Genomic DNA, 16,116 nt, shown 5'->3' with positions numbered 1-16,116 from the left:
ATAAAAACTGATCTTAATAAAGTTATCAAATATTGGTTGGAAACATATACTAGGTAATGATATCATTTCTAATGGAAATTTAAATGAGCTCTGAACTTTCTGCACCTTGCCACTGCTCCCACAGTTCTGAAGAGCTGAAAATTTGTATGCACTTGTGTTTATGGTACTAAAAGAATTGTTTGCACTTATTACTCTTAAGGAAGCATTCTTCGTCAGATGCGGGAATCCACAAGGTGAAGGAATAAATGTTCCAGAAGCCCATTGAGCTGGGACCAGTCTTACGACACTGGCTTCTCACACCACGTATGTAACGGTCAGACAAAGATTCTGATTTGAAATCAAATATTTCAGAGGTTAGGAAACTGGCCTTTCATAGGCCAGTCTCTCCCAGTGTCCATCTGTGCACAAGAGAACCTCTGGTAATACAGCACCTCAAGCTAAGAGAATTCCAGTTTTTAAAATCTTGCTTTTTCCTCATGCGGCTTTATTTTACTTTTCAATAGCTTCTTTGTTTGAGTTTGAGTTCTGCAGTCAAGTGATTAAAGCAGAGAGTGGGAATGGGGAAAAAAAAGAGTTGACGCTCATAGTGAATGTTCTAGAAAGCCCCCAAACCAGTAGCCATAGCAGCATCCAAGCTATCCCCAAAGCAAAACTGTATGCTTTTCTTTGCCTCAGCCTTTTTAATAGCCTCTAGTTTAACTTTTTGAGATTTCTTTTTTTAAAAGGCGAATTTTACAGTTTTCCCTCAAATATTTACTAGGAAAGAAAAAACTGAAAAAAAAAAAAGGAATTCAAGAGGCTTTTACCCAGCAAAACTCTCATACAGTAAATTATTAAAACTGTACAACTGATGTGATCTTACAGGGTATCCGCTTCCGTCTACATATTTCCTAGTTCTGATTCCTCAGCTCTCCTGTATTTTACAGAAGAAGAAAACACAGGTTGAAAATGGAAAGGGAATCTTTCCAAGGCCAAACAAATAGTTAGGTTCCATCGAGTAATAAAATACTGAAACTGTAAGAAAATCTACATCTCTCCAGAACTGCTCTCAGCAGAGAAGTTGCTCACCCAAGGTTACACCTTACTTCCTAGGAGCAGCCTGCATCAAAGACTACAGAACAGCCCCTCCCCTCCCACCTCATTTGGGACAACACAGAGGACAATTCCAGCACCACAGCAACCTACAGGGTCAGCTGAGGCCTCCACCAAACTGCATCATCAGTTCAATATCTCCCTCCCAGCAATCCTGCATCCTTTACCCTCACAGGTGTTATTCCTGAGGCACTTGCTAATACATCTCCTGTTTTCCAATCTCTATTCAGTCTGATTCCTGGAAACCCAGCATATAACTCTTACTTATCTTTAAAAAATTAAGGAAAGTTATACCTGAAGCTTCTGATTTCTTGTAATTAATTTCATTTTTAGTAAGAAAAACATTTAAAATAATTCTTTGGCCATCGTAACAATACTCACTTTTTGCTACCATTTTGTAGGAAACAACACTCGACTGGGGAAATCAGAATATCCGGGGTCTTTTCCTGCCTATACTATCAGCTGGTATGCTTCTCATGGGCATCAGCTTACTTAGCTGTGAAGTGTGCTCAGGGGTAAGAAGTAGCATATGCCACATAATGTTTTCAACCATGAAGTATATTCTTAGACAAATAAACAGATTTTGTACTTCAATGAAATTAAATACCATTTCCTGTGGGTTTTAAGAACTAAAAAACATTTCAGGTAGTTTATATTTTATCTGGTAATTACCATTTCATAGAACATGGTGCTATAGATATAGCTAGTCGGAAGCAGCTGCATAGCACAGGGAGATCAGCTCGGTGCTTTGTGACCACCTAGAGGGGTGGGATAGGGAGGGTGGGAGGGAGGGAGACGCAAGAGGGAGGAGATATGGGGATATACGTATATGTATAACTGGTTCACTTTGTTATAAAGTAGAAACTAACACACAGTATAATTGTAAAGCAATTATACTCAAATAAAGATGTTAAAAAAATGAATATAAATAATATAAGGCATCTTTATCTTTAGAAAAGCAGTATACCATAGAGGCTCATAGGCTGCCCAGTTGTGTCCTGGAGTAAGTTTCTTAAACTGCTTGAGTCTCTGTTTCCCATCTGTAAAATCAGGATAATCTCACCACGTAAGAATATTGTGAGGATTAAATGAAATGATAATTAGCAAGGTAGTTAGCAAGTGAATAATATTTAGAAGTTCTCAATGCTTGTTAGATTTCATTTCATTCCTCTTTCTTTCTAATCACATTATTTCCTTTCTTGTCTAATGAAAACAATTTTAACTGCCCTTAGTATACCAGAAATTTTATTTTATTCTATCTATTACTGCTAAAAAAAAAAAGAGCCCTAAAACACTGGAGTGTTATAAACACGAGGCATTCTTTTTTTTTCACACACACACACACTGTATTTTATTTTTACAACAGATAAATAGACTGACACCAAGCATTGTAAATGGATGACCACAACAAAAGCAACAAGTATTGCAATTACCAAACACGAAACACCCTGATACTATGTCATAATATTGACATTCAGTCCAGTAATCCTCCACTGTAACAGCTCCTTTACTTTGCGGTGAGAATTGATTTGTATACACAAGGCAGTCTTATAATACATTTATTTATTCATCCAGTCATTCATTTGACAGATATTTATTTATTTAACTTTTTTTTTTTTTTTTTTTTTTTTTTACTATTTATTTATGTATTTGGCTGTGCCAGGTCTTAGCTGCAGCATTCAGGATCTAGTTCCCTGGATCAAACGCGGGCCCCCTGCATTGGGAGCGTGGAGTCTTGGCCAGTGGACCACCAGGGAAGTCCTGACAGATATTTGGCAAGTACCAATTTTGTGCTAGGTATTGAGTTATACAATGTGTGTCTATGAAGATTAATTAGACACATTCCCTCCCTATCACATGATACACGACCTCTTAGAGGAGAGAAAATTTGGACTTGAATACCTAAGCATATGAGGCAGTACCATGTGGAATTAATGCCTCACAAGTGTTAAAAAGAAAGGCCATTCAAACATGAGAAAGGAAGCCCTCATTTCTGGATGGAATAATCAGAGAGGAAAGAATTTATGAAAGCATCAATATCTCTCTGGTCTTTGAAAGATGCATAGAACTTTGTTAGAGATAGCTACCGAGTCATTCCTAAAGGAAAAAAGGTATCCAGAAGGAAAGTCAAATAAAGGGCAATGCATGTTTGTGGACTGGTGGTTAGTCTGGCTTGGCAAGCGTCTAACACAGCAATAGGAAACTAGAAATGTAGACTTAAATCTGGTATGCTGAGGGGTTTGTCGTTTTTTCTTACAAGGCAGTGAGGAGCCATTGGGAAAATTTACGGAGTGAAATACCATATTTAAGTTGTTTTAGGAAGAAATTTGGCAAGCAGGATACAAAGAAGTCTAGAAGACGCAACAGAGAGGAAGATTAATTTTAAAACTGTTTTGACAGTTCAGGTGTGAGGCCATAAAGAGGAGAATAAAAATAGGACTCTTGGGAATGGGAATAGAGCCAGGGATTCAAAAGATGTTGTGGAAGAAAAAAAAAAAAATCAATGGGATGTGGGAACTTATTAGATAAGGAAGTTATATATGGGAGAGAAAGGCCCACAAGGATTCTGAAACACAATGATCTTTAAGAAGAAAGCTACAGAAAATTGGCACAGATAGAACTTAGTTACAAGAGGAAAGTGACTGGAAGGAAAAAAAAAAATAGAAGCAGCTAAGTGTACAGTGTCTCTCTATGTGGTGAAAGGAATGAAAGAAAAAGGACAATAGCTTCACAGAGGACTGCAGCTGGGAGCATAATGATTAAGAGAGCAGAACTCTGAAGCCAGTCCTTCTGAGTCCAAATTCTGGCTCTGCCACTTACTTGCTGTGTGACTGCAAGCTAGGTACTTAAACTCCCAAGCCTCAGTTCTCTTATTAGTAAAACAGGCATAAGAATAGTATCTACCCCATGAGATGAACAGTTGGCATTTATTATAAATTCCATGTAAGGTTTTACATTTATTATAGTAAAATTGAGAGCTATACTGAAACACAGAGGAAACATGACATACAGTAGGTAGAAAGAAACAACCATTAGTTCGTTCATTTGTCTAAATTGTATCGAGTGAGTGCCTACCATGCGCCAACCTTTGTTCTGGGTGTTGAGGATATGAAGTGATGAAAGCAGGCAAAATCCCTGCCCTCATAGAGCTCACTAAAATACAGAGAACAAATAATAAACAAACAAACACAATAAAGCAAGTAGGATAGTGATATACATTAATTAAGAAAACTGAAGCAGAAATAAAAAGGGTTGAGAGCGACCAAGGATGATATTAGGCAATGGTCAGGGAAGGTCTATGTTCTTTCATGGTGGTGGCAGTTGAAAACAGACCTGAATAAAATGAGGGAAAAGCCAAGTAAACATCTACGAAAAGAGATTCCAGGCAAATAGGACAGTAACTGAAAAGTCCCTGAGTTGGAATGTGTGTTCTTGTCCAAGGAACAAAGAGGAGAGCTATGTGGCTGAAACAGATTATAGAGAAGAGTAGCAGGAGACGATGTGAGGGATATGCCAGAGGCTGGATCACTTGGTGCTTTATAGCACATGGTAAAATCACTGGATTTTGCTCTACATGTGATGGGAAGTCAAGAGAAATAAAATGATCTAATTCATATATTGAAAAGCTGCCGTGTAGATAACTTACTGGAGGGTCAAGAGCTAAAGAAAAGAGAACAGTTACAGGTTTACAGCTATAGTCTATAATCTATAAGAGATGGTAGTGGCTTGGATAAGGTCAGAACAGTGGAGATGGAAAGGAGTGGTCAGATTTGGGACAGGTTTTGAAAGCAAGAACTATAGGATTTTGGTGAAAGATTGAATTTGGGATGTGAGGAAATCAGAATAAAGAAGTATGAAACTAGAGTTTTTTAACAAGAGTAAATGGATGAACAGAAAATGGATGTATTGAATGGGAAAAATAATAGGAGGATCAAGTTTGAAGTTGGGGAGAGGGAATTATGGAAGGGCAAGATTTCCATTTGGAGCATACATGGCTTGCCTATTAGAGAGCCATTTGGAGAAGGTGAGTCAATATTTTATATGGATATTGATGTGGATTTCAGGAAGAGAGTAAACTAGGGATAAAATCTGGGATTTGTGAGCATTTAAGTGGCACATTGGTATTAGATGACAACATCTAAGAAGCTAGTGTAGATAGAAGACAGCAGCTTGAAGTCTGAGCCCTAGGGTACTCTCTGACTTTTAGAGATTGGGAAGAAAAGGAGGAATAAGTAAAGGACTTAAAGAGTCCTTAAAAGGAGCAGCCAGGGGAATAGGGAGAAAACCAGGAGCATTTAGAATACTATACCCAAGTGAAGAAAGCATTCCAGGAAAAAATAGTGAGAAGCTACGTCACATTTCGCTGAGCATTGGAGAATTGACCATTTGGTAAGAAAATGTGGAGATTATTGATAATCTTGGCAACCATGGTTTCAGTAGAGAGGGACTGTGGAAATTCATTAAAACTAATAAGGAAAACTAAAAGAGGAAAAAGTAAGTATAGACAACTTCTAAAAGAAATTTTCAGGAAAGGGGAGGAATGGGCTTCAGATGCAAGGGCAAGTGGTTCCAGGGAAGATGCTTTAACACAGGAGTTATGAGATAATGTTTATATGCTTATTGGAGTTATCAGTAGGAAGGAAAACTGATGATGCAAAAAAGGGAAGGGATAATTACAGAAGAGTCCCTAAGTGGGGACGAATGGATGTCCTCAAGGGAAAGAGCTGGCCTTACATAGGAGGAGAAACAGATCAACTCGGTTTGATGGGTAGATAAGGATGCCATTTTGAATCCTTCTCTTTTCTTGGTGATATAAGAAGCATGCTTATTAGCTGGGAGTGGAGAAAGGAGAGAGGTATCGGGAGTCAGAAAAGTAAGAATAGATGTAAGACATTCATCTTTTAAAGTGAGACAATGAATGATTAAGAGAAGTGAGTGGCATTTCCAAATAGATGACAGCTCACCTTGGATTTGTGGTCATAAATACCCAGTAAATAGGTTATGTGTTTTTCTCCAGATCAATTCAGCTGTTAGGGTACATGGTCAATGTTGGCAGAGGAGCTGACTTAATCAGGGTTGAGTTTTTTTAGGTGAGTGTGATAGGGAAGAAGAACCAAGGGAGATGAGGGTGTTTGCAAGGAACTGGAGGTAATAACTGATGATGGATGGGAGTTGAGTTTGGATGGAAGTAAAAACATGAGGAAGATGAGGGACAATGAGAAGGTTGCAGAGTTAATGGATTGGAGGTCCAAGTGGGATTGAAAAATTGTTGGCCAGGGGGCAATAAAATAAGTGGCAGAAAGTAATACAGTGCTAGAGAAAGGGATGATAGAAACTGACATTCTGCAGCGGGTGCAATTATTGGTTCAGTGTGTGACATGGAATTGATGGACTGAGGTGGGAGAGAGCTAATATTGCAGGGAATATAAAGGAACTACTATCACATGGATTATCTGCATGGATATTGTAATTACCAAGATTGATCATAGAGGTAATTGGAAAGGAAGTGATTCCCAGATACTAATATCTTCAGTGAATGTGGGAGTATGACAGAAAACTTTAACAAGAAGGAGGTAGTAAGTGATTATCTCAATATTTGTTTCAAGGGTACTAGGTTATTTAAGTCTGAAAATCCATGAAGGTGGTCATTAGAATAAGATGAATAATGACAAAAATTTCAACTCTTTTTGTATCAATTCATACTTCTTATACTTTCTTAAATATGTATCAAGTGATTGCCAATAGGCAGATCATTTGATTGCATACAACAAATACAACAATAACAGAGTGAAAGTTCTAACTTCCAAATATAAATGATATAATTTTACTACTTCTTCATCATGTCCATTTGCCCAGGAAGTTCAGGGAAAACTTAATTAGGTTTTGATAATTGATAGAGAAAAGATACAAACAGAAAGCACCTGACTGCTCCATTGTGGTACCAATTGTTACTCACCAGGATTGTTGGACTGGGCATCCATAGGAATCATGAGCTTGGCCCGGGTGGCTCGGCGTGCAGCCAATGACCTCTCCAGGGTAGACATGGAGCTCCCTGCTTCTTCTGTGTCTTGACCTAAAAGAACAACAATACTCTTGAGTATTAATGATGCAACACTTCATTTCTAGCCAGGAATGCCAATGCCTTTTTCATTTCATTGATGTTTTAAATAATAATATCTAGTTTTTTTTGTTACCCAATCAATATGTTCTCATTGTACAAACATTAATAAAATTTACCATAACCTCATTACCCAGAAAGAACCATTATTGTTTTATTTATAATTTGTGCATATGTATGTATATGTGAAAGCAAGAGAGTATATATTAATATATTTATTTCAAAAACGACATTATACTATACATACTGTTTTGTAGCCTTCTTTATAAAATAACATAAAAACCTTTCTCTGTCAATAAATAAGTCAGTAATATAATTGTTTTTTTTTTTTTTTCCAGTACGCGGGCCTCTCACTGCTGTGGCCTCTCCTGCTGCGGAGCGCAGGCTCTGGACGCGCAGGCCCAGCGGCCATTGCCCACGGGCCCAGCCGCTCCATGGCATGCGGGATCCTCCCGGCCCGGGGCACGAACCCGTGTCCCCCGCATCGGCAGGCAGACTCTCAACCACTGCGCCACCAGGGAAGGCCCCAGTAATATAATTTTTGTTTTTTCAGTAAGATAATTTTTAACAGCTCCATAATATTCAATTGTATGAATTTACCACAATCTTTGCAACTTGTACTTAAGCTCCAAAGACATTAAATCTTATTATAAAAACACAGGAAATAAACTACATTCTTCAAAAGTACAGCTAGGTGTCTCTATACAAATTTATTATAATTCTATAAAATGTCATATTAAAGAGTCATAAAAAATAATAAGAAAGAGTGATACATGCACTTTTATTTTATTAAAAATAAAAATTTTTAATTTTTATTAAAAATTTAATAAGAATCTGTTGAAAAATAAAACTGAAATTCTGAACACTATATATCACTAAAAAGTATATGATTCATTAACATGAAGTTTGGTCTTTTTTTTCCTTAAATGAAGTATAGTTGATTTACAATATTATATTAGTGTCAGGTGTACAGCATAGTAATTCAGTATTTTTATAGATTATACTACATTAAAAGTTATTCAAAATAATGGCTATAGTACACTGTGCTATACAATTTATCCTTGCTGCTTATCTATTCTATACATAGTAGTTTGTATCTCTTAATCCCATTCCCCTATTTTGCCCCTCCGCCCTTCCCTCTTCCCACTGATAACCACTAGTTTGTTTTCTATATCTGTGAGTCTGTTTCTGTTTTGCTATATACATTCATTTGTTTTATTTTTTTGATTCCACAAATGAGTGATATCATACACTATTTGTCTTTCTCTGTCTGACTCATTTCACTAAGCATAATATTCTCTAGGTCCATCCACATTGCTGCAAATGGCAGAATTCCATTCTTTTTTATGACTGAATAACATTCCATTGTATATGTATACCACATCTGTATCCATTCATCTGCTGATGGACATGTGGGTTGCTTCCATACCTTGGCTATTGTAAATAGTGCTGCTATGAACATTGGGTGCATGTATCTTTACAAATCAGTGTTTTTGTTTTTTCTGAATAAATAGCCAGGAGTAGAACTGCTGGATCACATGGCAGTTCTATTTTTAGTTTTCTGAGGAACCTCCAAGCTGTTTTCCACAGTGGCTGCATCAACTTACATTCCCACCTACAGTGTACAAGAGTTCCCTTTTCTTCACATTCTTTGTCAACATTTGTTATTTGTAAATTTTTGATGATAGCCATTCTGAAAAGTGTGAGGTGACATCTCATTGTGGTTTTGATTTGCATTTCTCTAGTAATTAGAAACGCTGAGCATCTTTTTGTGTGCCTATTGGCTACCTGTATGTCTTCTTTGGAAAAATGTCTATTCAGGTCTTCTGTCCATTTTTTGATTGGGTTGCTTGTTTGTTTGTTTGTCTTTTTGATATTGAACTGTATGAGCTGTTTATATATTTTGGATATTAACCCCTTGTTTGGTAATATTATTTGCAAATATATTCTTTCATTTGGTAGGTTGTCATTTCATTTTGTCAATTTGTTTGTTCATTTTTTTTTCTCTGAAAAAGCTCTTAAATTTATTTAGGTCCCATTTGTTGATTTTTGCTTTTATTTCTTTTGTCTTAGGAGACAGGTCCAAAAAAATACTGCTACCATCTATGTAAAAGAGTGCTCTGCCTATGTTCTCTTCCAGGAGTTTTATGGTTTCAGGTCTTACATTTAGGTCTTTAATCCATTTTGCATTTATTCTTGTACATGGTGTGAGGAAATGTAATTTCATTATTTTACATGTAGCTGTAAAGTTTTCCCAGGACCATTTATTGAAGAGACTGTCCCTTCTCCATTGTATATTCTTGCCTCTTTTGTCATAGATTAATTGACCATAGGTGTGTGGGTTTATTTCTGGGCTCTTTATTCTGGTCTATTGACCTATGTGTCTGTTTTTGTGCCAGTACCATGCTGTTTTGATTGCTGTAGCTTTGTAGTATAGTCTGAAGTCAGGGAGCCTGATACCTTCAGCTTTGTTCCTTTTTCTCAAGATTGTTTTGACAATTCAGGGTCTTTTGTGGTTCCATATAAATTTTAGGATTATTTGTTCTAGTTCTGTGAAAGATGTCATGGATATTTTGACAGGGATTGCATTAAATTTGTAGATTGTGTTAGGTAGTATGGCCATTTTAACAATATTAATTCTTCCAATCAGAGTTTTGTCCTTTTAACCACAATAGCACAGAGAATACTTCATGTATTGTCAAGTTTAACAAACAGGATTTCGAGTGCTACTTTCCCTGTTATTATAGAGTTGGCAAGTATGTTCTCAAATTAAAGACAAATAGGCACAAGTATCCTCTCATTCTGAAGAAAACAGCCATTATCTGGAGTTAAACTTTTCTCAAGACTTAGTAAGAGAGAACAAAACTTGTCTCGCTGACCCCAAATGTCATCTGAGCATATAAATGATAAGGGGAAAAATCAATAAGGAGGAATTCTAGAAATCATTAGCGAAACCTTCTGAGGGCTGAGAGACAATTTTATTTCCTCCAGTGAGAGGCAGAGGTGCTTCTCGCCTCCTGATGTCCAGTATGGAACAAAGCTACAAGAATGAACACCTATAGACTGTTGAGGTTCCTGCAAAAGAAGCTTTCATTCATTCTCTGGGTAGAAGCTTATTCAGGCTTGCTGGTCTACACTGTGTCTATTTAAACAGAGGAAGAGGTAATTGAAGAAAGCAAGGCTGAGAGAGGAACAGTGTGGATTACAAGCTCTCTCATCATTTGACCTGTCAAAGATACAGGAGTTTCCTCTGGGTCAAGTGGGTACTTGGAAAGTTGACCAGGCTTGAGGCCTCTTGTTGGAATTCACGTAAGTGCAGATGATCCACAGGAGGACCAGTGAGGCTGACAGGTAGAGCTGCTCCTGGTGGGAGAGGGTTAAGCCCTGACTTGATATCTCAGGTTATGGAATTGGCCAGAGGAGGCATCCCACAGGGTCTCATAAAGACTTCATACTTGTATTTCATAAGACACTGAGAATTTGGATGCCACATGAGGACAGCCCGTGTGCCCAGAAAGTGAGTGAAGAACTTCAAACTGTGCTTTCTTCCCTTCCACCTTGCCCTTCTACTCGCATCTTTTCTTTACCTTCCCTCTCCGTCCCCACACAAAACCAGAAAGAGCAGATAGGTAGGAAGAATGGGTAAAGGTGTTTCTGAAACAGAATATGCTCCTCCCTCCTGCTGTCCCACCCTACCACTCCATTTTCCTCCAAGGTGCTGGAGGATTTGAAAAAAACAAATTGTGACCCCCAGTGCTCAGAACTAGAAGCCTGACTGGCCATAAGGGGAAAAGAATCTTTAATTTAAATCTCATATTATAATTTTTAACGGAACTGGATTATAGTTTAATAATTGAAAGTGACAAAAGTTAGGGACACTGCTTGAGATATTATTTAAGGTCTAGAAAAGGAATATGCAACTCATGATCGAAAATTGGTAAAGTCCTTGTTTAAACAACTCTGCAAGAAAGTCTAATCAACCAGTTACACATTCAAACAATTAAAATATTTAATTTGGTTTAAAACAGCTACTCATTCTACAAACACACATCATGAGTAGACCAAGAGATTTTTTGATGAGAGTATTGGGTTGATTATTCAAATCCCCATAAGCATTTTGAAACTATAAGGACCCACATAAACCGAAATATCTTACACCCACTTTCTGGATTTCTCAGTTATTCCTAGACATGGATTGTTCTGCACCAAATCATTAAACAGCAGGCTTTTTTTCATCAGATCACTTTGTACACCAACAGAGCCTTCAGAGACTCCATTAGACTAGGCTAGTGATCATATAATGTGATTGCATGGGGATGACAGTTCATCTCCACCGTAATCAGGGCAAAGTAACAGAATAGTTGATATCTTCAGAGTTCAGGTGTCCCTGAAGTGATTTTTTTAAAGCAAGGAATTGACAGCAAATTTAAAATCAACTTTTCACAGACACAGAGAACTAAAATAGCTTCAAATTTTGCCTTGACAAAACTTTTGTTCAAGCTGTAACAAAAAGCAATCAGTTCATTTAGCCTTCACATTTCAGTATGTCCCAACGGCATCACCTCTTACTTCTTAGAAGTTTCAAGAAGCATTACAGTTATAAAAGGCAGTCAACACGATGATGGAATAGAAAGTAAACCTAGTTAATCAACCAAAACTGTTGGTAAATGATGTGCAAATTAGTGGAAAGGGTATATCCACAAAAGAGGGAGTCAAGAGCTCCTTTGTGGGGTTCAGAGTGGGATGTTTTTCCTGATGCCAGAGAGATGAAAGTTACCTGAATGAGATGTGCTTTTGCTCCCCAGTTGGGTCTCTGACTGGCTGTGACTGACTGGCGTGAGGTCTTGGCAACTCTGGATGGGGGAGTCCCTTCCTGCAGGGTCAGTGCCTGATGGCTTCTCAATATTTTTCATCTCCATTTCTTCATGATGGATCCAAAGATCAGGGGGCCGGAGGTCTTTCTGGCTGCCCTTCCTTTTGCCAACACTGTGGGTGGCCCGTTTCCTACGGAACAAAATTAGAAGGCAAATGTGAGTGCCTTTATTCAATGGCCCTTCCTCTTTTTTTCTCAGTCAATTCAAGTTAGAAGCAGGGAAGGAAACAAAAGCGCTCCCAGGAGAAAACTTGTGAAATCCAGGAATTGGCAGACTTGTCTTGGCTGCCTTTCCTCGTCTCCCCTGGAGCTTTACCACGTTACAGGAGATATGGTGCTGGATCCCCAGGGCCCCGGCTGCCTGCCAGAGAGCACCTTACTCCAGCTTCTCCTGCTGCAGATTTGAGCACGAGGTGACAATGGGTTAGATGGAGCCATATGCCAATCTTTGGAGCTAGGCATAAGGTACCCGACTGCAACATCTGTTTAGGAGATAAATGACAGAGTTGCTTCAAAAGGGCAAATAGAAATAAAACGCCCAGAATTTGTGCCAACCGCCAAGATTGGGGCTTAGAAGAGAGTCTACAGCTCAGCTATCCAATTTCATGTGCAATTGGGAAGCTGGCTGTTTGAAGACAAAAAGCTGCATGAGTGCATTCTTAGGAGAATAAAATACTTTCGTCTTGGAGTCACTAAGTGTCTGGATTCAGACACAGTAAGATCCATCCTCTGAAAAGAGAAGTCATGTTGGAAGTGTGCTTCAAATGTCTCTTATTTTCCTCAATAAGAATTTAGTAATCGTTAAGTTATTTTTCAGCAGTGGTATCCTCTTGGGGCTAGTGAGGTTCCAATGTTCCCTGCATGCTGAGTCAAAAGCATGATGCTCCTTTTGGCCGTTCTCTACGGCAGGGGTCAGTTAACTATGGCCTGAAGGCCAAATCCTCCACTGCTTATTTGTGTGTGTGTTTTTTGGTTGTTGTTGCTGTTGTTTTATTTTTTAAGATTTTACTTTTGTTTTAATTGATATTTTGCTCAAAACAGTGAACGTTTCAGTGCCGCAATGCTAGGGTTACAAGCAAAATCCTTAGGTCAAACAGTTACAGTATCCCACATCAGTTATTTCACATTAAGTGTGGGTTGTTAAAAAAAAAATGTATACAGAGGTTTCCCTGGTGACGCAGTGGTTGAGAGTCCGCCTGCCGATGCAGGGGACACGGGTTCATGCCCCGGTCTGGGAAGATCCCACATGCCGCGGAGCGGCTAGGCCCGTGAGCCATGGCCGCTGGGCCTGCGCATCCGGAGCCTGTGCTCCGCAATGGGAGAGGCCACAGCAGTGAGAGGCCCGCGTACCACAAAAAAAAAAAAAAAAAAAAAAAGTATACATATATATATATCAGTGCTTTGCTTGAATGGAGCACAAACGAGACAAGCATTTTAATTTAATAACAAAGTTAAGCCTAGCACCTTTAAAATAAAACAAACACAAAAAGTAAGCACAAAAGTATCCTTTCCATGGGGGGAAAATCCAGTTCACTAACAGTGCAAAGGAAAAGCAGCATTTTCAAAGCTGAAATTAAATGACACACCCACCCGCCACTCGGCCTTGTATGGTGAACATGCAATTCTATTGCACCCTCCCCACCCAGGGCTGAAAAGATTCCAGATGGGAAAAGCTGCCCTGACGTCTAGGCCACGGGCTGGGAAGACTTAAGCGCAGGACAAGGAGATCAACGTGTTTGAGCGGGACGAGTTCTTTTTCAGCCAGGCCAACTGCTAACACTTCCAGTCACCCCCAGAGCCTCCCAGCCCGAGGGTGCCCATGGCCAAAGGCCTACCTGGTGTGACCCCGACTTCGGTGCGGGCATCTGAGCACAGAGCTCTGAGCAGCGCGAGGAATGGCGGCCTACGTCCCCCACAGCTGATGCTGCTTTGCAAATGAAGTATCTAGGCCGACTTGGGATAATTAAAAACATTTGTGATTCTTAACCCATTGTGATCAATTACAAAGTAGCGAATGTCTACATGTTAGGTCTGCCTCGTCTTAATATTTTGAACCATTAATGATTAGTCCTTTCCAGTGTGGTTTTTACACCACTCACCAAGTAATGCTTTCTTTCTCATGAGCACTCCATCTTTACACTGAACCTTGGAGCTTCAGGTCTTACTTTCAACAAGTACAGCCACAAATACAAATATAAAAAGAAACACTGAGAAGCAGACTCCGTGGCCAAATACTTGCATTACAGGGTTAGGATAAGATAATGGCTAGATGTTTTTTCTAAATCATTCAGCATTTACCAACTGTCCAGACCAAAGATGATTTCCAAGCACTAAAGTTCTGATTCCAACTTCTCCACTAACCCATGTGTAACAGAACTTATTCTGTTCCCAAATGCTTGTGGAGGACTTGCTTGCTCTGCTGTCACTGGTGCCGAATGGGCTTGTAGACACAAAATGCCATAAGGGATTGCAATTTGTAAAAGGTGGGATGGAAGGGGTTTTTTGGTATGAACTCTTACCTACTATTTTGTTACACTGTTTTGGATAAAAATTTAGAAAGAATCCAAGTTAATGTAAAGTGCTTCTGAGAAATAGTGATCCATTTGCTCCAAAAAAAAAAAAAAAAAAAAATGCCATAAGGACTACGGTCACCAGCAAGATGATGAAAATGGTTCCCATCAACACCAGGTTCTACCCACACAGCACTGCATACAGCCGCTCTACTCAGGCAGCTCCACGGGGCTGGGGCCTCCAATGCCAATTTCTGTAAAGAACGTTTTACTGGAATCTTGCCAAGCTCATTCGTTTTCACATTGCATTGTTGAGGAGTTGCAACAAGGACCACCTGGCCCACAAAGCCGAAAATATTTACTATTGGGCCCTTTTCAGAAATGGTTTTCAACCTCTGCTCTACAGTTTTATAATTTTTAAAATCTCCACTTGCAGCTTCTGCTTCTTTTAAAACAATAATGTGTCTTCATAAGGCAGAATTTAGACAGTTAAAATTTAACCTTTGGTAGAAGCCCAGAGAAGTACCTCTTTCTCACTTTCCTCACTTGCAATGAATGGTTTATGAGGATAACTGCTTTCATGTTAGCTAAATGGTTCAAATAAACTACTCTCGGTGGAGACTCTGTAACCTGTGCAAGGCCACTGAGAATGGCTTTGGTGTCCCCATTACTGGATAAGATGCTTTGTACATATTAGGCAATTAATAAATGTTCAGTAGTGTGATTTGTTGAATTTTTCTTAACATTCTTTTTTCTTGTCTTTCCTGAAGCATACTGATGAGGAGAGAAACAAAGAACCTCAGACTTCATATCTGTTTAGTAGTTTAGTGGAGAAATAATGCCGGGTTTTCTGCTCTACTATTTCCTCAACAAGTACCTGCACTTCGCTGAATTCCTGGCAGCAGGCTCACACTGACTCTAGACAATGGTAATAACCCCTAGATCATTAACCCCTAGATCAGTTTCTTGTGTTTAAGATAATAACTCTCTTGCTAACCATTTATTCCCTGAATTCATTTCCTTACGCTTCACCTGCCCACAGGAAATGAGTCTGTAGCTCTTTATGTAATCCATCTCTGGTCACTTAGAAGAACTTAATGTCATCTTCAAACTTGGAGATTTCACCCCATTATCTTTCTTTCTAACAGACCAAAATGCTAAATAACTTAAACCCTGGTGCCTATATGACTGCATACAGAGACACAGCAGTTCCCAAATCCAGGACAAGATCGTCAGAACGTCCATGAGAACTCAATATTTAAATAGCTTGTGGTAAAGAAGTTTGTCAAATAATTTTTGAAACTAGAAGGAACAGATGAATTCTGGTTTCCCTTGCTTACATTCATGCCTTATTCATTCATTCATTCACCAGTCCCCATGACCTCAGTAACAAGCATCCCCAGGTGTATTCTATTAAAAAAAAAAATCTAAACCTGATTGAGGCAGAACCTTTTTAGTATGTTATGATTTACAACTTCCATCTGGAAAGAAATTAGTATTCCTGATAAAATTCATAGGCATTT

At 38.8% G+C, this 16,116-nt stretch overlaps 1 protein-coding gene across 1 annotated transcript in view; it reads right to left on the bottom strand.

Annotated features, from left to right (window-relative positions):
* The window catches only part of DCC (DCC netrin 1 receptor), a 181,744-nt gene that overhangs the window by 17,125 nt on the left and 148,503 nt on the right, over nt 1–16,116 (bottom strand). The window contains exons 13-17 of the mRNA XM_089894262.1: nt 14,866–15,058; nt 13,919–14,027; nt 12,400–12,565; nt 11,988–12,214; nt 7,049–7,165 (exon numbers count right to left, since the gene is read on the bottom strand). Coding sequence (XP_089750388.1) covers nt 7,049–7,165; nt 11,988–12,214; nt 12,400–12,565; nt 13,919–14,027; nt 14,866–15,058 — 812 coding nt within the window. The remainder of the gene's footprint in view (nt 1–7,048; nt 7,166–11,987; nt 12,215–12,399; nt 12,566–13,918; nt 14,028–14,865; nt 15,059–16,116) is intronic.

This window comes from Delphinapterus leucas, chromosome 14 (genome assembly GCF_059928025.1).
Source record: "Delphinapterus leucas isolate spDelLeu-1000000601 "Yukka" chromosome 14, BTC_Dleu_Yukka2, whole genome shotgun sequence".
Taxonomy (NCBI): Eukaryota; Metazoa; Chordata; class Mammalia; order Artiodactyla; family Monodontidae; genus Delphinapterus; species Delphinapterus leucas.
The sequence above is the reverse complement of the archived record's forward strand: the minus strand, read 5'-3'. Positions and strand labels throughout refer to the sequence as shown.